General features: G+C 44.2%; 1 protein-coding gene across 3 annotated transcripts in view; it reads left to right on the top strand.

Annotated features, from left to right (window-relative positions):
* The window catches only part of kyat1 (kynurenine aminotransferase 1), a 38,415-nt gene that overhangs the window by 1,427 nt on the left and 15,895 nt on the right, over nucleotides 1-21,093 (top strand). For 2 of the 3 annotated variants that reach the window (XM_085965496.1, XM_085965497.1), the window contains exons 2-7: nucleotides 4,997-5,096; nucleotides 10,207-10,265; nucleotides 12,097-12,238; nucleotides 15,508-15,657; nucleotides 17,234-17,320; nucleotides 19,562-19,687. In XM_085965496.1, the coding sequence (XP_085821622.1) occupies nucleotides 5,025-5,096; nucleotides 10,207-10,265; nucleotides 12,097-12,238; nucleotides 15,508-15,657; nucleotides 17,234-17,320; nucleotides 19,562-19,687 (636 nt within the window). In that variant the 5' untranslated portion in view covers nucleotides 4,997-5,024. Of the gene's footprint in view, nucleotides 1-4,996; nucleotides 5,097-10,206; nucleotides 10,266-12,096; nucleotides 12,239-12,430; nucleotides 12,450-15,507; nucleotides 15,658-17,233; nucleotides 17,321-19,561; nucleotides 19,688-21,093 lie in introns of those variants that run through there. The other variant, XM_085965498.1, reaches the window with a different exon arrangement.

Below are 21,093 nucleotides of genomic sequence, written 5' to 3'. Positions count from 1 at the left end.
TGAACCCCCTCATCGTCTGTGAGCTGTGTTGATTGATTAAAGAGATCACCTTTCTTTTAAGGGGTCATGCCCTTCGTGGTTTTGCTTTGCACCAATGCTACAGTTGTAGTCTACAGGCAGCCCAAATCCAAAGTTGGGCACTGACCCGAGCAAAGCCAAATTAGACTCCCTGTGGAAAAAACCCCAAATTGAATGATTGTTACTTGAAATGAGTAACACTTCATCAAACATTAACCAAGGGCAGATTTATTTTGTGCTGAAAATGAGGCACTTGAATGCATAAATATAAATTTAGAAATATTAATTCATCTGTAGATGATTTACAAAAAGTACATGCATAAACTTACTATTTGGAGGTTAGCATAAACTAAAGTATTTTACAGAGTCATTCAGTTCCAATATGTGAAAGAGAATCAATGCGATTAAATGAAGTTTTGACGGAATAATCATAACGTGTGCATTAAGGAAAACATTCACTCGATCATTCAGACGATCTTCCTTTAACACTCCTACATCTGAAATTTGATGCCAGAGGCCACAGATTTTCTCAGAGAGAGAGATATGTGACATAAATACTTGAACTGCAGCCCACCGGGGGTATTTTTTTAATCTGTTGTACCAAAGATGGGTCTTCTGGCTGTGAACTGAATGAGTTTCATTAGGAATCCAGGGGAGTGTCCAGACCATAGACAGCGTGCAGGACAGGAGACAGGGGAATTGACAAAAGCAACAATAGCTTGCGTTTATATAGTGCCTTTGATGTGGAAAAATATCCTATGGGGCTTCGCAGAAGCGTAATCAATCACACCAAAATATATATCAAGCCAAAGGAGATATTAAGAGGGGTGATTAAAAGCTTGATGGAATAGTTAGGTTTTAAAGGAGAGTCTTAAAGGAGGAGAGAGAGGTTTAGGGAGGGAATTCCAGAATTTAGGTCCTAGACAGCTGAAGGCACAGCTGCCAATGGTGGTTGAAGGAAGTGGGGGATGCTCAAGGGTTGTACGGCTGGAGGAGGTTACAGAGCATAGGGACGAATCCATAAAGGGATTTGAACACAAGGACGAGAATTTTAAATTGGAGGCCTTGCGAGACCGGGAGCCAATGTAGGTCAACGAGCACAGAGGAGATGGATGAGCGGGACCTGGTGCAGGATAGGATACAAGCAGCAGAGTTTTGGATGAGCTGAAGTTTATGCAGGATTGAGGATGGGAGGCCGGCCAGGAAAACATTGTATAGTCAACTGTGGAGGTGACAACAGCATGGATGAGGCTTTTAGTAAAAGATGGGCTGAGCCAGGGGCAGAGATGGGTGATGTAAGACGGAGATGTGAAGGAGAATGGAGGAGGTCGGAAGCTCAACTCAGAGTCAAATAGGACACTGAAGTTGCAAACAATCTGAGACAGTAGGTGGGCAGTGGAATCGTTGGCAAGGGAACAGTTTGTCGGGGGGGGGGGGGCCACGAAAACAATGGCCATTTTTTCCTGAAGAATAATGATTTTCTCGCTGGTTTTCTCATAATTTCCTGAAGGAATTGTCTCTTTTCTGATGTACGGTTTAACGAGCATCTGATGCCTGTGGTACCTTGTCCAAGTGACCATTGCTCATGCATGAAGCTTATCTGTGAGTCTGGGTAGTCTGTGGGGGCACCACAGCTGACCCCCTATCCTGTCTCTATCCAATGACCTGACACCCTAGCCAATTTTCCTATCACTATCTAGAGGGTGCTGAGACTAATGATAGCACCTCTCTTGCTGCCTCCTCCCTATTTTGAGGTAGGCTAACTCAAGTGCAGATCAAGGATCAAGTCTGGGGCATTTTTGATCTGTTAGCTCACCTACTCACTGGAGCTGAATTCCAGAGGTGAGGTGAGAGTGACTGCCCTTGACATCAAGGCAGCATTTGACCGAGTCTGGCATCAAGGAGCCCTAGTAAAACTGAAGTTAATGGGAATCGGAGGGGGGGGGAACTCTCCACTGGCTGGGGTCATACCTAGCACAAAGGAAGATGGTTGTGGTGATTGAAGGTCAATCATTCACAACCCCAGCACATTGCTGCAGGAGTTCCTCAGGGCAGTGTCCTAGGCCCAACCATCTTCAGCTGCTTCATCAATGACCTTCCCTCCAACATAAGGTCAGAAATGGGGATGTTCACTGATGACTGCACAGTTTTCAGTGCCATTCACACCTCCTCATAATGAAGCAGTCCATGCCCGCATGCAACAAGACCTGGACGATGTTCAGGCTCGGGCTAATAAGTGGCAGGTAACATTCGTGCCACAGAAGTGCCAGGTCATGACTGTCACCAACAAGCGAGAGTCTAACCACTTCCCCTTGACATTCAATGGCATTACCATCGCCGAAACCCCCACTATCAACATCCTGGGGGTCACCATTAACCAGAAACTTAACTGGACCAGCCACATAAATACTGTGGCAACAAGAGCAGGTCAGAGGTTAGGTAATCTGCGGCGAGTGTCTCACCTCCTGACTCCCCAAAGCCTTTCCACCATCTACAAGGCACAAGTAAGGAGTGTGATGGAATACTCTCCACTTGCCTGGATGAGTGCAGCTCCAACAACACTCAAGAAGCTCGACACCAGCCAGGACAAAGCAGCCCGCTTGATTGGCACCCCATCCACCACCTTAAACATTCACTCCCTCCACCACTGGCGTACCGTGGCTGCAGTGTGTACCATCTACAAAATGCACTGCAGCAACTCGCCAAGGCTTCTTCGGCAGCACCTCCCAAACCCACGACCTCTTCCACCTAGAAGGACATGGGCAGCAGGCACATGGGAACACCACCACCGTCATGTTCCCCTCCAAGTCACACACCATCCTGACATAGAAACATAGAAGATAGGAGCAGGAGTAGGCCATTCGGCCCTTCGAGCCTGCTCCGCCATTCAATGAGATCATGGCTGATCATCCAAATTCAGTACCCTGTCCCTGCCTTCACCCCATATCCCTTGATCCCTTTAGCCTTAAGAAATATATCCAACTCCTTTTTGAATATATTTAATGAACTGGCCTCCACCGGCCTCTGTGGCAGAGAATTCCACAGGTTCACCACAGGAAGAAATTCCTCCTCATTTCAGTCCTAAATGGCTTACCCCTTATCCTTAGACTATGACCCCTGGTTCTGGACTCCCCGGCCATCAGAAACATCCTCCCTGCATCTAGTCTGTCCAGGCCTGACAGAATTTTATAGGTTTCGATGAGATCCCCTCTCAATCTTCTAAACTCCAGTGAGTATAAGCCCAATCGACACAATCTCTCCTCATACGTCATTCCTGCCATCTCAGGTATCAGCCTGGTGAATCTTCGCTGCACTCCCTCCATGGCAAGAACGTCCTTCCTCAGGTAAGGTGACCAAAACTGCACACAATACTCAAGGTGCGGTCTCACCAAGGCCCTGTACAACTGTAGCAAGACATCCTTGTTCCTGTACTCGAACCCTCTTGCTACGAAGGCCAACATACCATTTGCCTTCTTAACCGCCTGCTGCACCTGCATGCTTACCTTCAGCGACTGGTGCACAAGAATACCCAGGTCTCTCTGCACTTCCCCTTCTCCCAATCTATTGCCTTTCAAATAATAATCTGCCTTCCTGTTTTTGCCACCAAAGTGGATAACCTCACATTTATCCACATTATAGTGCATTTGCCATGTTTCTGCTCAATCACCCAATCTGTCCAAATCGTACTGGAGTTTCTCGACATCCTCCTCACAGCTTACCCTCCCACCCAGCTTTGTGTCGTCTGCAAATTTGGAGATATTACATCCAATTCCCTCGTCCAGATCATTAATATATATTGTGAACAGCTGGGGTCCTAGGACCGATCCTTGCGGTACCCCACTAGTCACTGCCTGCCACTCGGAAAACATAGAAACATAGAAGATAGGAGCAGGAGTAGGCCATTCGGCCCTTCGAGCCTGCTCTGCCATTCAACGAGATCATGGCTGATCATCCAAACCCTAGCACCCGTTTATTCCAACTCTCTGCCTTCTGTCCGCCAACCAGTTCTCTATCCAAGTCAATACCTTGCCCCCAATCCCATGTTAGAAGTATATTGCCGATCCTTCATCGTCGCTGGATCAATATCCTGGAACTCCCTCCCTAATAAGACTGTGGGAGTACCTTCACCACACTGACTGCAGCGGTTCAAGAAGGCGGCTCACCACCACCTTCTCAAGGGCAATAAGGGATGGGCAATAAATGCTGGCCCTGTCAGCGACGCCCACACCCCAATAAACAAAATTTTAAAAAATAAACTCACTGAGCTTTCAAGATTGTAGTTTATGATCTACTGAAACAGTGCGATAAATGGCATGAGGTATAGCAATATCATTAAGAGCCTGGAAGAACTTGGATAAGTTTATGTTTTCTTCTCGCCACCTTTTATATAACCCCTCCTCCTCATACTGTACCAATCTCTACAAGGGAAATGGATGCAAAACTAATGTACTTAAAAGCTATCTCTTGATGGCTATTAAACTATTCCAGAGATATTCATTTTTGTGCAAAATAATTAGCTGGAATTTAGTCAGGCTTTTTTTGCAAAATAAAATTAAATGTATTGCAATTAATTCCTGGCTATTTTTACCATTATTATAAAACCACATCGAAAAACATTTCTATGACAACAAGAACTTGCATTTATATTGTACCTTTAACATAGAAAAATATCCCAACAGGCTTTACAGGAGTGATATCAGATAACATTTGACAGATATATATATATATATATATTGCTGTTCAGTATATATTTAACCCAAATCTATACAAAATTAGGGAAAATCACCCTACTTCAGAGCATTTTATAACATATACATTGTGCCAAGATTCATATTGTTATTTTTCTTCATGGTATAATACAGCTCATTAAAGCTGGTGAATGTCTGTAATTACAAGGCTATTCAGCGTATTGTACTTCCATTTTCAACAGATGATGGTCAGAAGACTGGGTAGGTTGTAACAGTTTTTATATTTACAGGTTGCTAGTGACGGAGGAGACAGTGGATATGCTTAGAGGACCAACACAAAGCATCATAAGAAATAACAGCTTGATCAGCAACATTTTGCATAAGGAAAAGGTGAATAGTTCTCTTTCTGTAATAACTTAGCAATGAAGAGTCACGTAGCAGTAAAGGAAGGAAGACATCTCTAGTAGTGACTTAAAACTGTTTCCTGTATAAGTGAGGTGACTGTAATGTAGGGAACTATGGCAGCCATTTTGCACAGAGCAGGAACCCACAAACAACAATGACCAATTAATTTATTTTTTGGTGGTGTTGGTTGGAAGAAGAAGGTTGCCCTGGAACTCAGGAGAATGCTCCCTGCTTCTCACCAGATAGTGCCACGGGATCTTCCACCAGATCAGGGGCACAGGGTTAATGGTTCATCCAAAGGATGATGTCCTTGATGAAGCTTTCCTTCAGTAGCACAATGCATTGTCGGTCGTAGTTATGTACTCGGCTTCTAGATTGGGTGACCGCTTTGCGGAACACCTCCGTTCAGTCCGTAAGGGTGACCCCGAGCTCCCGGTCGCCTGTCATTTTAATTCACCGCTCCATTCCCACTCGGACCTCACCGTCCTTGGCCTCTTGTATTGTTCCATGGAAGCTCAACGTATACTCGAGGAACAGCACCTCATCTTCCGATTAGGCACTTTGCAGCCTTCCGGACTCAATATCGAGTTCAACAATTTCAGATCATAACCTCGGCCCCTATTAATTTTTTACCTGTAATTTTTCCCTCCTTTTCCACCCCCCCCCCCTTCCTTTTGTTTCACTCTCCCACCTGGCAGCTATCTCTTGCCCTGCCAGTACACTTCACACCTAATCGCAGCCTATTACCATCTCGTCTGGCTTCGAATACCTTTTATTGTCTCTTCTACTTCTTTTGTCTCTTTCACTTCTTTTGTCCGATCGCAGCCCTGCCTTCGATCTATTTTCTTTTCTTTCCAGTTTTGAAGAAGGGTTCGACCCGAAATGTCAATTCAAATTTCTCTCCACGGATGTTGCCTGACCTGCTGAGTTTTTCCAGCATTTTCTGTTGTTATTTTGCTTTCTAAGTGCTGTATTGAAAACTGCTAAGACTGTTCAGGAATTGTTTGCATTATATAAATCTTTGCTCAAGAATTTTTGAAGTTAAAGGCTACCTTTTAATGAAGGAAGTATTTTAAATGCTAATTCACTGATCGACATCCCAGACAGAAATCAAAAAAGCAAAATACTGGAAATACACAGGAGGTCAGTTAGCATCTGAAGGGAAGACAAGTTATGATGTTTCGGCTATGAACCCTTCAGTCTGATAACAACTGTACTGACCAAGCTGATTGATGAGGTCATTCATGATGATAAAGTAATTTGAGCCAGTCTGATCAGTAGAAGAGAAGAAAAGGAACCGCTGTCAATAGTGAGGATCGATGACACTTGAGTATTATGATTTAATCAGAGGAGAATTCAGAGATGCGAGGTTTAATTTTGTTTGACAGCAAGGTGAAAAGTTCTGAAGAGTTGTTAAGGTTGGTGGAGTGGTAGAGATAGTTGATGAAATTAGTGTTGTGAGGGAGAGATATTTTTAGCCGCAGGTGGTTGAAGTCGGGCGACTCAGAAAAGCCAAAGTGTACAGCAGGGATATTAGAACAAACGCATGCATGATATTTCGTGCAAAGTTAGGATGGCACAGAGTAACAACAACTCTGATTTATGTTGTGCCTTTAGTGAAGATAAATGTCCTAAGGCCAGGTGATGCTCGCTGTTTCTCAGCTTCAGTTGGCTATATGCGATGCACTGCCCATTACCCATTCCCCTCCACCTTTTGTTTCATTATAACTTCGTTGGCTCACTGATTATTCTTCTGCCTACTACTGTACTTGTAGGTGCCTGCTTGGCTCAATGGTAGTACTCTCGCGTCTGAGTCAAAAGGACTTTGGTTCAAGCCCCACTGCATAACTTGAGCACATAATCTAGGCTGACACATCATTGTAATACTGAGGGAGGGCTGCATTGTCGGAGGTGCCATCTTTTAGATGAGACATTAAACTGAGACCCCATCTGCCTATTCAGGTGGATATAAAAGATCCTATGGCACTATTCAGAAAAGAGATGGGGAGTTTTCCCAGTGTCCTGGCCAACATTTATCCCTCAATCAACACCACCAGAACAGATTAACTTGTCTCGTGGCTGTTTGTGGGAGCTTCCTTGCGCAGATTGGCTGCCGTGTTTGTCTACATAACATTAGTGACAGTGATTATGCTTCAAAAGTAATTCAATAGCTGTGAAATGCTTTGGGATGTCCCGACGAAATGAAAGGCACTATATTAAATATATAAGTTCGTTCTTCCTGACATTCTGAGCTTGCTAAGGATGGCCCAAGGTTTAGTGGCCCAGATATTCCAATCCCTACGGGTGGGTATGCAGCGCTGTATACCCACCCGTAGGGACATCGGAAATGCCGGTTTCAGGCATGCACAGCGCATGCGCTGGAAACAGGTATTTCCGATCTGTCAAGAATGGTCTTGACAGATCCTCTGGCTGCCCTGGAGAAGGGCCTCTGCGGGCGGATAGTTCCGCTTTTTGGAGACCCTCCACCCGCAGAAAACCCTTACAATTCTTATGCCTGCTGGGCGTAAGGCCTGCTTTTACCAGGTTAAGAGTGTTAAAAAATAAAAATAAAAATTCACTGATTTATCGTTTAAAAATACTTTAAAGAGAGGTAAGTTTATTTTTAGCCCCGTAAAAAACTTTAATTTTTTTCCAAAAATTAAAATTTTTGTTTAAAATATTTAATTTATTGTAATTTCAAGTCATTTTAAAAATGTGATTTTTAAAAAAATTTATCTAAATTTTACTATGTTTTTGGGGTGATCTCCATTCATATATTTGACAGGTCTTCCTGTCAAGTGTATGAAGGTAGATTCCCTTTGATTGGCTCCCCTTGGCCCACGTGATCCCAGGGACGCTGCGAACTACCTGCGCCTCTGGGATACGTGGGCCCTGCGCACTTGGAGTTTGGAGAGGCCCAGGATCGGAAGCGTGTGCGTCCCAGGAGCCCTCGGGTAAGGGCGTAGATTTTTCCAGATCGCTGCGCAGCCCTCTGCACGCAGAAGGCCTGCGTTCGGAAAATACGGGTTGTTACCTTTTTCGTATCCTTTTTATATTAGATATTCTGGAAATTGTAACCATCTATTCTAACAGGAGCGTGGATTGTTGCCTAGATCTGCTATCTTCTGCAACAGTGTTGCAAATACATCACCAACTCTTCTGTGTGTTACATAGAAATTTACAGCGCAGGAACCGGCCATTCTGGTCTATGCTGGTGTTTATGCTCCACACGAGCCTCCTCCCAACCTACTTCATCTCACCTTATCAGCATATTGTTTTTAATTCATTCCTGTCGCTGGCAAGGCCAGCATTTATTGCCCATCCCTTATTGCCCTTGAGAAGGTGGTGGTGAGCCGCTGCAGTCCGTGAGGTGAAGGAAGGAGTTCCAGGATTTTGACCCAGCGACGATGAAGGAACGACGTATATGTCCAAGTCAGGATGGTGTGTGACTTGGAGGGGAACTTGGAGGTGGTGGTGTTCCCATGCGCCTGCTGCCCGTGTCCTTCTAGGTGGTAGAGGTCGCGGGTTTGGAAGGTGCTGCTGAAGAAGCCTTGGCGAGTTGCTGCAGTGCATCTTGTAGACGGTACACACTGCAGCCACGGTGCGCCGGTGGTGGAGGGAGTGAATGTTTAAGGTGGTGGATGGGGTGCCAATCAAGCGGCTGCTTTGTCCTGGATGGTGTCGAGCCTCTTGAGTATTGTAGGAGCTGCACTCATCCAGGCAAGTGGAGAGTATTTCATCACACTCCTTACTTGTGCCTTAAAGATGGTGGAAAGGCTTTGGGGAGTCAGGAGGTGAGATACTCGCCACAGAATACCCAGCCTCTGACCTGCTCTTGTTGCCACAGTATTTATGCGGTTGGTCCAGTTAAGTTTCTGGTCAATGGTGACCCCCAGGATGTCGATGATGGGAGATTCGGCGATGGTAATGGCACTGAATGTCAAGGGGAGGTGGTTAGTCTCTTGCTTGTTGGAGATAGTCATTGCCTGGCACTTCTGTGGCGCGAATGTCACTTGCCACTTATCTGCCCAAGCCTCAATGTTGTCCAGGTCTTGCTGCATGCGGGCATGGACTGTTTCATTATCTGAGGAGTTGCGAATGGAACTGAACACTGTGCAGTCATCAACGAACATCCTCACTTCTGACCTTATGATGGAAGAGAGGTCATTGATGAAGCAGCTGAGGATGGTTGGGCCTAGGACACTGCCCTGAGGAATCCTATTCCTTTTCCCCTCATGTACTTATCTAGCTTAAATACATCTATGCTATTTGCTTCAGCTATTCCTTGTGGTAGCAAGTCATCATGAGTAAATTAGATTCTGCTGAATTTCTTAATTGGATTTATTAGTGACTATCTTATATTTATGGCCCCAAGTTTTGGACTTCCCTTCAAGTGGAAACATCTTTACATCTGCCCTATCAAAGTCACCCCTCAGTCTTCTCTTCCCATCCTACCTTTTTACAAAATCCTTGTAAATCTTTTTTGCAAGTTCTCCATTGCCTCTATATCCTTTTTGTAATATGGAGATCAGCACTGTGCACAGTATTCCAAGTGTGGTCTAACCAAGGTCCTATCCAAGTTTAACATAACTTCCCTGCTTTTGAATTCTATTTCTCTAGAAATGAACCCCAGTGCTTTGTTTGCACTTTTTTTATGACCTTGTTAACCTGCGTTGCTATTTTAGTGATTTGTGAACCTGTACCCCGAGGTCCATTTGCGCCTTTACCCCATTTAGACTCTTATTTTCCAAGGAGTACGTGGCCTCCTTATTCCTACCAAAATGTACTACCTCACACTTATCTAATTTGAAATGAATTTGCCATTTACACACCCATTATTGCAAGTTTATTGATGTCTTGCATTCTATTGCAGTCTCCTCAGTATTAACTATACCCCCCCCCCCCCCAATTTGTTCATGGAATGCTGTTTCCTCTATCGGGGATCTCCAAACTTTTGTTTTTGAAGAGCCTCGCGGGCCATATACAAGATTTAACTTCATTTCTTTATGGTTTGGTGCTGTTCATTATTTAGTTGCTTGATTTTGGTATATTTGATTATTGTAAATAAAAAAATTGGTCTCTCTGCATTATTCAGGTAAAGATGTCCCGTCAGATACATGCTCGGAGAATTGAAGGATTAGACAAGAATATTTGGTAAGTTACTGTCTAGCCTGTGGGGTAAGTTACCGACCACAAACAGGCATCGAGGAACCTTGCCTGCTGCCAGATTTCAGTGGATGCAATATCATGGAGCAACACATCTGCCAGGGGGATGGAGTATAAAAGTAGGGAAGTCCAGCTACAACTGTACAGAGTGCTGGCGAGGCCACACCTGGAGTACTGCATGCCGTTTTGGTCTCCTTATTTAAAGAGGGATATACTTGCATTGGAGGCAGTTCAGAGAAGGTTCACGAGGTTAATTCCTGAGATGATGGGGTTGTCTTATAAAGAAAGGTGGAGCAGGTTGGGCCTATACTCATTAGAGTTTAGAAGAATGAGAGGGGGGTCTTATTGCAACGTATAAGATTCTGAGGGGGCTGGACAGGGTAGATGCAGGGAGGATGTTTCCCCTCGTGGGGGAATCTAGAACTAGGGGGCATAGTTTCAGGATAAGGGGTCGCCCATTTAAAACGGAGATGAGGAGGAATTTCTTCTCTCTGAGGGTCGTGAATCTTTGGAATTCTCTACCCCAGAGAGCTGTGGAGGCGGAGTCATTGGGCTAAAAATTGAGTAGCTAACTTCGCCGGGGGGAAAAATTAGCGTCCCCGCGCCGGAAATTTGAGTGGTTGCGCCCCAAGAGGGAAGCGAGGCGCTACTGGAAGCGCCCCGCATCCCTCTTGGGGCGCTGTGAGTCAATATTGCACTGCGGCACGTCGCGCCGCGGTATTGCAGGCCTTCCCTCCCTTCTTAAAGGGGAGGGGCCTTGTGCAGCGCGACCTGGGGCCCAGCTGGGCCCCCGGGGATCGGGAGTGCAGGCAAAAGAGCCCGGCACTCGAGAAGTGCCGGGCTCTTGGAGCACAGCCGGCACTCCGCGGGGGGGGGGAGGATTCAGCAGGCCGGGGACGGGAGCGCTGGCAGGCGGCCAGCAACAAAAATGGCTGCCCCGCACCTCGCCTTTAAATTGTGCCTCCCCGGCCGCAGGTATGCCCCCCTGACCCCGTCGGACATAGCGTCCGGCAGTAATTCAGGGGGCGCTCCGAAGATTGTGGCCGGGGCGTGAGCAGGGCAGTGCCGCGCCCGAGCGCTAGTTGGTTTGCGTCCCATTAGCGCCCTCTTAAGGCGCTAACGGGAGGCGCATCCAACTGAATTTTTCCCCCATTGAATATATTCAAGGCGGAGATAGAGATGTATTTGAGCTACAGGGGAGTCGAGGGTTATGGGGAGTGGGCGGGAAAGTGGAGTTGAGGCCAAGATCAGATCAGCCATGATCTTATTAAATGGCAGGGCAGGCTCGAGGGGCCGAATGACGTACTCCTGCTCCAATTTCTTATGTTCTTTTGTTTCCAATAAATGCTCTCAGTGGCAAGATTCCTCACAGTGGGTGCTCAAAAAATGTATAATAGAAGGGTGGTGATGCTACGCTTTCATGACTCAGTATTTTTTAAAGCTTTAGGGCTGCTTTAAATTTGTTTTTTAAAGTTATAGATTTAAAAAAAAAATAGTATTCTTCAAGTGGCACAGTGCATCTAAGGACGAATGGAGTGCGCCACAGAGGGTGCTGCAGCTCTGTTGGCCTTTGCAGGAGATATAAAATGGAGGTGATCCTGTTGCCCATTTCACGGGAGAGAAAGTTCCGAGGTTGGGTTTACCTGCAGCACTCTTGAGCCTGTTAGCAGTCAGTTGTAAAGCAGAATTTCTAGAGATGCCTGGTACCTAGTGACCTGCTCCCCCCTCACAGCAGGGCAGTTGTGCTGAATACCAGGAAGAGAGGTGTGGAAGTAGCTAATAAGATTTCTGATGTGTGTTTTCTTTCCAATGTTTTCAGGGTAGAATTTACACAGCTTGCTGCCGACTATCCGGTTGTCAACCTGGGGCAGGGATTTCCTGACTTCTCACCACCGAACTTTATAAAAGAAGCTTTCACGAGGGCCATAAACAGTGACCTGAACCAGTATACCAGGGCTTTTGTGAGTTTTTATCTCTGATAATACAGCAAAACATAGGATCGCTTCGTGCACTGGAGAGTTATTGAACTAACTTTGAAGAGCAGCTTTATAATGCATTTTGAGATGGGTCATTTAATATTAAAGGAATACTCCCAAAAGATGTTCACTCTGCTTGGATGCTTGCAGCCAACACCCTGCTCAGTGTTCATTCTGATCACACAAAATGATCAAGGTAATGGAATGCTGCATGGCAGGTCTGACTTTTTCATTGAGCCAAGCGATAACTAAAAATCTTAAATTGTTGTGCAAACCTCTCTTTTACAGTAGTAATATCTTTTCTAATCTTTATTTTCCGTCGGTGCTGATTAGACACTCATACTCCTACATAATCCATGTTGAAATGGGAATGGCTAGTGGCCACGAGCACCCTGACACTCACGGTGATGGAGGATTGTAAAAGAAAAATAGCACAACCCCCCCGGCTCAATTGTCTAATGGGTAAAGGCACCACTCTGGATAATGTAGAGGAGAAGATCCACAATCTGTGCTGAGTGCAGCCGTTGGATCATTACAGTTGGCCTCAGCACCTCTGAGCAAGAGATGGAAAATCACCCGGTGTTCCTGCTTCTGACTGCTTTCCTTCTGCTGGAAGGTGTTATGTGAATCACATGTCAGAACAAAATCAGGCTTTGCAGTTCAATAGTTTACTGACACTCACTATCTAGATTAACACATGCAGGATGGTCACTTGGACAAGGTGTCGGAGAGTGGCCAGTACTAACAAGAGTCAGCTATATAAAACATTAGTTCGTCCCCAGCTGGAGTATTGTGCCCAATTCTGGGCACCACACTTTAGGAAGGACGTGAAGGCTTTGGAGAGGGTGCAGAAGAGATTTACTAGACTGGTTCCAGGGATGAGGGACTACAGTTATGTGGATAGACTGGAGAAGCTGGGGTTGTTCCCCTTGAAACAGAGAAGGCTAAAAGGAGATTTCATAGAGGTTTTTAAAATCATGAAGGGTTCAGATAGAGTAAATAAAGAGAAACTGCTTCCAATGGCTGAAGGGTCGATAACGAGAGGGCATAAGATGTAAGGTAATTGGCAAAAGAACCAGGTTTTTCTGATCCATCTTCTGCCTCTTAGTTACCTCCTCCCCCAGCCAAAACTGAGGTATAACTTTTATATGCAACGAGTGGTTAGGATTTGGAATGCTCTGCCTGATAGGGTGGTGAATACAGATTCAATAGTAGCCTTCAAAAGGGAATTGGATAAATGCTAGAACAAGGAAAAAATGCAGGGATATGGGGAAAAAGAAGGGGCGTGGGACTAACTGGATTGCTCTTCAAAATAGCCGGCACAGACTCGATGGGCCGAATGGCCGCCTCCTGTGCTGTACTATTCTATGATTCAGCACCTGTGGAAAGATGGGGAGGAAAATTAAAAAGAAAGAAGGGGGGAAATTTACGGGGGGGGAAGAGTTTAATATTTGAACTAAGATCCACAAGCAGGACAAGTTAAGAAATGCTCCATCAGTGACCATTCACTTTTTTCCCTGTCCATTTCAGTTAGGATTTTATTCTGGTTTTTCTGATCCATCTTCTGCCTCTTAGTTACCTCCTCCCCCAGCCAAAACTGAAAAGGATATTTTCAGTAAAGAGAGTGGGATACTTCAACTTGAATATCTTATGCTTGCATTCAGCTCAATGATAGGAAATCCTGCTATTTTCTCGTTACAAATGTCCCAGGGAGGAGTTCCTGATAGCATTAACACTAAAGATAAGGCCAAAGTCAGTATGGTGGATATCTTGATTTGTTGCATAGATGGTAAATATTGATGTTAATAAATTAATTTAATCTCAAATGTCATCAATTTTTATTTTACAAATTATGTAAAATTCCAGTTTGCAAATCAGAGATGCAAGTGTATGATACAGAATTAATCCTCATTAAATCCTATCCTATACCACTCAAAGCCACGCTTGCCCATCACCCATGTTCTCGCTAAACGTTCCCCGGTGCCTCAAATTTAAAATTGTCATCCTCATGTGTAAATTCCTCCATTGTCTCCGCTCTCCCTATCTCTGTAACCTCCTCCAGCTCTACAACTCTCCACACCTTCCCCCCCCCCCCTCCCCCCCCCGAAATCGCCATTCCTCTGACTCTAACCTCATGTGAATCTTCCTCTCTCTTTTCTCCACTATTGCCAGCCATGCCTTCAGCCGTGTATGTTTCGCTCTCTGGAATTACCTCCTTAAATTTCCTCTGCCTCTCTATCTCCCTATCCTTCTTTAAGACCCTCATTAAAAGCCACTTCTTCAGCCAAGCTTTTGGTCACTGCTCTAAATCTCTCCTTTTTCCTTGTGCCTCTGTGCAGTTCCTTGGAATGTTTTTCTACGTTAAAGGCGCTATATAAATATCACGAGGAGTGACGTGCTCCAGAAACAGTCTCTCCGACCAACCTTAAAGCAATTCCAACTGCTTATTTTTGCTTTTTTAGACTTTTTTGTCTCTCTCTTTCCCTCTACTAGTTCTGGTTCTGCCAATATTTCAGAAGTGGTGGGCTTTGAATTCATGCCCACAGACATGTGGAGCAGCAGATCACCTGAGAGCCACAAGTAAAAGTGAGGTGGGCCGTAAGTGACCATATTATGAACGCCACTGGTTTACAGTCTGGGAAAGGGATTATAATTTGATACGGTAGTGTTTATGGTACTGGGCTAGCAGCCCAGAGATCATAAATTCAACACCCAGCAGGCAGTGGTGAAATTGGTCATTTGTGAGCTTGAACAAGAACAAATGACCATGAAAGCTGGATTGTCGTAAAACCTATCTGATTCACTAATGTCTTTTAGGGAAGAGCATCTGCCACGCATTCTGGCCTACACGTGATGTTATACAGTATGTGGTTGATTCTTAGTTCCCTCTAAAGTGGCTTAATAAGTTGTAAAATTCCAGGCAACTAGTGATGAGCAGCAAATATGGTTTTGGCAGTGTTGCCCATATCCTGAACAAACTTGACTCTGATCAGAAACGATATGTGCAAAAAAAAACCTAAAATAATTTTTTTTTCTGATCAGTACTTTACACAAATGATAGTTTTAATTTTTTTCAACGTATTTTTTAAGGATTTACTGACCAATAAGTTATTTTTGTGATGTAATGGTCATTTCTGGTGTAACCTAGCTTAACTAATGTTGGGACTTCCATTTATGGGTTTAGTAAAAATGCGTTGTATTTCCATCACGCTGCTTACATTGTTCTCTTTTTTTTCTTTCCTCGCCCCTCTCAGGGTCACCCTCCACTGGTGAAGATCCTGGCAAAGTTCTTTGGGAAATTACTGGGGCAAGACATTGATCCATTCAGAGAGGTGCTAGTGACAGTTGGGGCGTACGAGGCCCTGTTCTGTTTCTTCCAGGCACTGATTGACGATGAAGATGAAGTAGGTGGAAATTGTTGATGCCCCAGAAAAGTTAGACTTATTTTAGCAACAGCAGAGTACAGGAAACTCTTTATTATCCGGCACCAACGGGACCGCCGTGGTGCCAGTTTATCAAAAAGTCCGGATTACAGAGAGGTATAGTTTAAAAGGTACGAGAGCTCCGTACACAGCAACAAATCCAGGCTTCCCTGTTGCTTAGCAACAGGTGCAGGAACTCCGGCCACAGACCAAGCGTCCCTGTTGCTTATCAACAAGTGCACGAACCCCAGTTACACAGCCACAGATCCAGGAACTGCCACTAATATATGAAGTAAAACTTACCTGAACCTACTCCTGAATTTTGCCGGTTAACAGAGATTTCTGGTTATTTAGGTGCCGGTTAAAAGAGAGTTTCCTGTACTGCCATTGATAGTATTAACTTTTAATTGCTGTTGAACCTTTTTTAAGGTGACACTCCAAGCTTTTAACTTAACCAAATTAAAGTAATTATTGGATTGTACTTGAGCCCAGTTTAGTTAATTATGTAGGCATAGGTTTAGTGAGGGCTGCTATTAATTAGCACAAAACTGTTTTTTCATCTCCTGTAAAAATTACATACTGTGAGGTCTGCATGCACAATCCATTTTACTTTAAAAATCAAGTATCTTTGTTTTAAACCAGTGCGATTAATATTATGGGGAGCCCTACTTGGAGGAGCTTATGGAGCCTGATCCTGTGAGGAAACTAAAGATGCTTTTACATTCTATCAATTCAATCAAGTCTCCTTCTGTTAGCTGCACTTCACAGAGTAGCTGGGTTTGTTTACACTATCAGAAGCGATGAATATAAACGCACCATAAATTATCGGTAGAGGTGCAGAGGCACACAGCTGAAGCCTCCCATTTTTAATTCACTTGGTTGGTTCAATATCTCCTCAATCCTGAGGGTTTTTCTTAAAGAACCTTCTTTCTACATGGTGGGATTTTGTGGTGTTTGCACAACAAGTAGAGCAGCTCACTTCTGAGCCACAACATCTTCAGCAGTTGGTCACGTTTTTCTGTGGAAAATTAACTTGTGTTTTTGCATAATAAATGAACAGAAGCCATTACCTTCTCGTAACACTGGCATCCAACAGTGTAGCTCAGCTACAATCGATTGTTCATTTTACACCACGGACTACTTTGTCCAGCTTATTAGATAGCTTTTACAATCTATTTTCAGTCCTATATTTTGTAATCATTTTTAACGAGGAATTGCTAACATTAAAAGGCAGAGCTGAATGACCCAATGCAAAAAAAGAAACATTCCCACAACAGCTAACGCGTAAAATTGAATGACCAAAACCACCCTCGAATGAAAAACATCCCTCTCCATCTTCAATGGCTCAGTTAGTAAAATGAGAGTGTAACTCAGCCATACAGACCAGAAGGTACCAGATTTGATTCCTAGTCTGTGCTGAGTTAGCCGATCTCAGCATCGGCTGGGTGGCAGCAGCAGTGCCACAATTAGCTTCAGCGTCCAGGGTTAGGGAGGGGGGAAAAGAATCAGCCTGGATTCCTACACTTGATTGAGACCAATTTCTCTTGTCCCAATACAGGTGATTATTATTGAGCCTTACTTTGACTGTTACGAACCAATGGTGCGAATGGCAGGTGGCCGGCCAGTGTTTATCCCGCTGCATCCGGTGAGTCTGTGCAGCCAAATCAAACTGATACCAACTGATAGCGTATTTAATTTAATGAATAGAATGACAGTACAACTCATGCCTCACCTAGTATGTTTATTATTATTATTACTGTCGATGCTCAGTCATTAAGTATATTCAAGACAGATATCGATATATGTTTGGATACTAAGGGACTGGAGAGATATGGGGATAGGACGGGAAGGTGGAGTTGAGGTAGAAGATCAGCCATGATCTTATTGACTGGCGGAGTAGGCTTGAAGGGCCAAATGGCCTACTTCTGCTCCTATTTCTTATGTTTATTTTTTCATTCCTGGCTTTGCTTAGAAAAGGCACCAAGTCAAATAAATCGTGTCTTAATATTCTCCACTCATGGAAGGTGCACTCAACAGATCCTGAAGAATCCTGAACAATGATGTACAATTAAATTTAAAAAAGTGTAGAGCACTCTAATTCAAAAATTCTCCATGTGCAAATGTTTTCCTGATCCAAGCCAGAAATGAATGCTAAAGCGGATCGCGTACACTAGTGAGGACATGACACAAGCCCCTGGTCGAGCGTTGCTGTTCTCAAATTGCTATGTTTGATGTTAAAATTCACGTTTCTTATTTTACGTGAGATGAGATCCTGCACTTCTGCAAGTTGGGGACAGATATATAAACACTCCCATGGTAACCAGTGATTTTTCTGCCCATAGCACCAACTGACCAAACACTGCCAATTTTGTTGGAAAATGCATCAGGCTATTCTATACACCAGATTTAGGGGGTTTTCAAAATTCTCATCCTTGTTTTCAAATCCCTCCATGGCCTCACCCCTCCCTATCTCTGTAATCTCCTTTAGACTCACAACCCGAGATATCTACGCTCCTCTAATTCTAGTCTCTTAAGCATCCCTGATTATAATCGCTCAACCATTGGTGGCCGTGTCTTCTGTTGCCTGGGCCCTAAGCTCTGGAATTCCCTGCCTAAACCTCCCCGCCTTGCTACCTCTTTCCTCCTTTAAGACGCTCCTTAAAACCTACCTCTTTGACCAAGCTTTTGGTCACCTGCCCTAATTTCTCCTTATGTGGCTCGGTGTCAAATTTTCTTGTCTTTCAATACTCCTGTGAAGCGCCTTGGGATGTTTTACTACGTTAAAGGCGCTATATAAATACAAGTTGTTGTTGTTGGTTAACTAGAGAGTTAGTTTTTCAGGGTGCCTTTGCCAAAGGCTACATGCAATTCAGGCTCTGCACTAAGGATAGCAGCATAAGACCTGTGCTGTAAAAGCATAGGTGGTTGCTGCTCATCCTTTGAGCCTACAATGCATACTGCCAAGTAATAACAGCTAATTTCAAAATTATTCTTGATGCAGTAGTTTTCAGATTTCCTCTTGTGTTTACAGTGTCTAATTCTCATTTAATGGGCTAACAGTAACAAGCTGCTTTCTGTCTATGGCTATCTCAATTGGGAACACCACCACCTGCAAATTCCCCTCCAAGTCACACACCATCCTAACTTGGAAATATATCGCCATTCCTTCATTGTTGCTGGGTCAAAATCCTGGAACTCCCTTCCTAACAGTACCTTCACCTCACAGACTGCAGCGGTACAAGAAGGCAACTCACCACCACCTTCCCAAGAGCAATTGGGAATGGGCAATAAATGCTGGCCTTGCCAGCAACGCCCACAACCGATGAATGAATTTTAAAAATGTCATTAATAGAACTTATGGTTCCTAAATTCTGTCTCGGCCTCTGACATCAATCCCATGCGCATTTTAGCTGTTTATCAGTGGTAATCACAGGTGCGCCTGCTGCATGAAATGGTTCTAGACCCTGCAAGTAAGCTTGAGAGTCCTGTTGTATTATCCTGACTAAAATTGAAGACATTCTGGACAGAACTGAACTCTTTGGAATAAGAGAAGAGTGACATTGCCTAAGTATTCTTGAAATTGTCTGCAAGTCATCACACAATTGTGTATTTAGTATCTGAAAGACTATTTAGGACTTCTGCTGTTATTGCTGTAAATATCATAAATTATATTCTTGAATGGGGATGATATTTTATACTATAGAACTCATTTGTCTTTTGCATAACTTCTGTAAAACCCTTTTCTTAGCAGCACCCAAAGCAGATGTAGGAATTAAGTCTTGAATTGCGCAGATAAGATGGGTGTGGGGGGGAGATTCCTGTTGACTGGACAATGCAGAAGTACCGTCTACAGATTACCAAGTTAAAAGGTTACCTATTCTTTCAGAAACCAGTACCTGGAAGATTGATGACCAGTGCTGACTGGGCATTGGATCCTGCTGAACTAGCAAATAAATTCAGCAAACGTACTAAAGCAATCATTATCAACACTCCAAACAACCCTCTTGGCAAGGTAAGAGCGAAGAGGAACTGTGCAGTTAGAGGCTGCCTTATGACAGCTGCTTGTAATTAATGTTTATTTAAGACCTTTTTGTTGTTGTGGATTCAAGTCCAAATCCTAGAATATGCCTACTGCATTCATGGAGGAGTTGTTTAGGTCTTCACTAGAGCACTATCAGTATCCTTAGGGATAGAATATGTCATCTCCGTTTTTTCCTTCATTAGACCAATGTCAGATGTAGACATCTATTTGATGGATAATGGAATTGTTTGAATTGGAAAGCCTGTTAATATAAATCATTGTGGAGTAATTATTGATGATCTACCACTAAATGCCATACTGTTCAAACGTTTAGTACATATATTGCACACACACAGGCAATACCAAGTGCTGTATTCAGGTCAAGCAGGGTTAGGGGATAATTGGACCAAGGCGGGAGGGTGAGGAAGCTGATCAGGGATGAGGGGAAGTTGAGCTGCTGCCTGACTGATGTGGCAACGTTTACCAGATGCTGCTTGGAAGGATCCAGTTGCAAAGATATTCAAGGCAGCTGTGACATTGACTGGTACAGACATTGCTGTTCTTCTGGTGGAAGTGGACTGCAAGTCTTTGGAAAGCAGTTGACATACCTCCCCAGTTGTCTGCAGGGGTAGTGCAGTCTCCTGAAGCAGTGCTGTACAGAGAAATCTAAGTAAGACCTTCTTGGTCTGTACATTCTGTTGAGTGGGTACCTACATGTAGGAAGCAAGCATCTTCTGTGATCTCAGTCTAACTCCCTATTATCGAGCCACTTCCATTTCCTCCTCCTCTTCCTCTTCAAATCATAGAAATAGCGGGATTCTCATTGAGAAATCCATGCCCACAGTCCAAAACTGTGATTTCTGCCAAGCTGATTAAATATGGCAGAAATAGTGTTGACAGGACCTCCAGAGTACCAACCAGCTAAAATCAATTTGCAGGCAAAGAACAATTAACCTTTACCTCCAGCAAACAGAAGGTCCTTCTCAATGCGGTATCCCCCTCAGAGGCACTGGCGTGCTGCTCATACTGCCGCTGATATAGTGGCGGTTTTACTTGGGGTCGGGTTGGGCTGGAAGTTGGCGAAATGCAGCAGGAACATTGGCCATGCCTACCTGATTCCATTTTACATATGTCAGGGCAGACTCCTAGCAGACATTGAAGGAGAATGGTGGATTTTGGAGAGGAAAAGTCTGGTGCAATTTTTCTGGAGCAGATTTGAGGTGGTGGGCCTTGCCGCCCCATTTTATTCCGTTTAGTGCTCCTAACTTGCTCGAAAATGGCCGATACTTCAAAGGAAAATCATAAGCTCTGAGTATAAAATCACTATTTTGTTAGCAGCTGGGGAGTTACAGCAGTTAGCTGAAACCTTAACAAAACCTCTATCACAGCACCACCTA

This window comes from Somniosus microcephalus, chromosome 23, assembly GCF_052327205.1.
Source record: "Somniosus microcephalus isolate GS21.2 chromosome 23, FLI_Smic_1.0, whole genome shotgun sequence".
Lineage (NCBI taxonomy): Eukaryota > Metazoa > Chordata > Chondrichthyes > Squaliformes > Somniosidae > Somniosus > Somniosus microcephalus.
The sequence above is the reverse complement of the archived record's forward strand: the minus strand, read 5'-3'. Positions and strand labels throughout refer to the sequence as shown.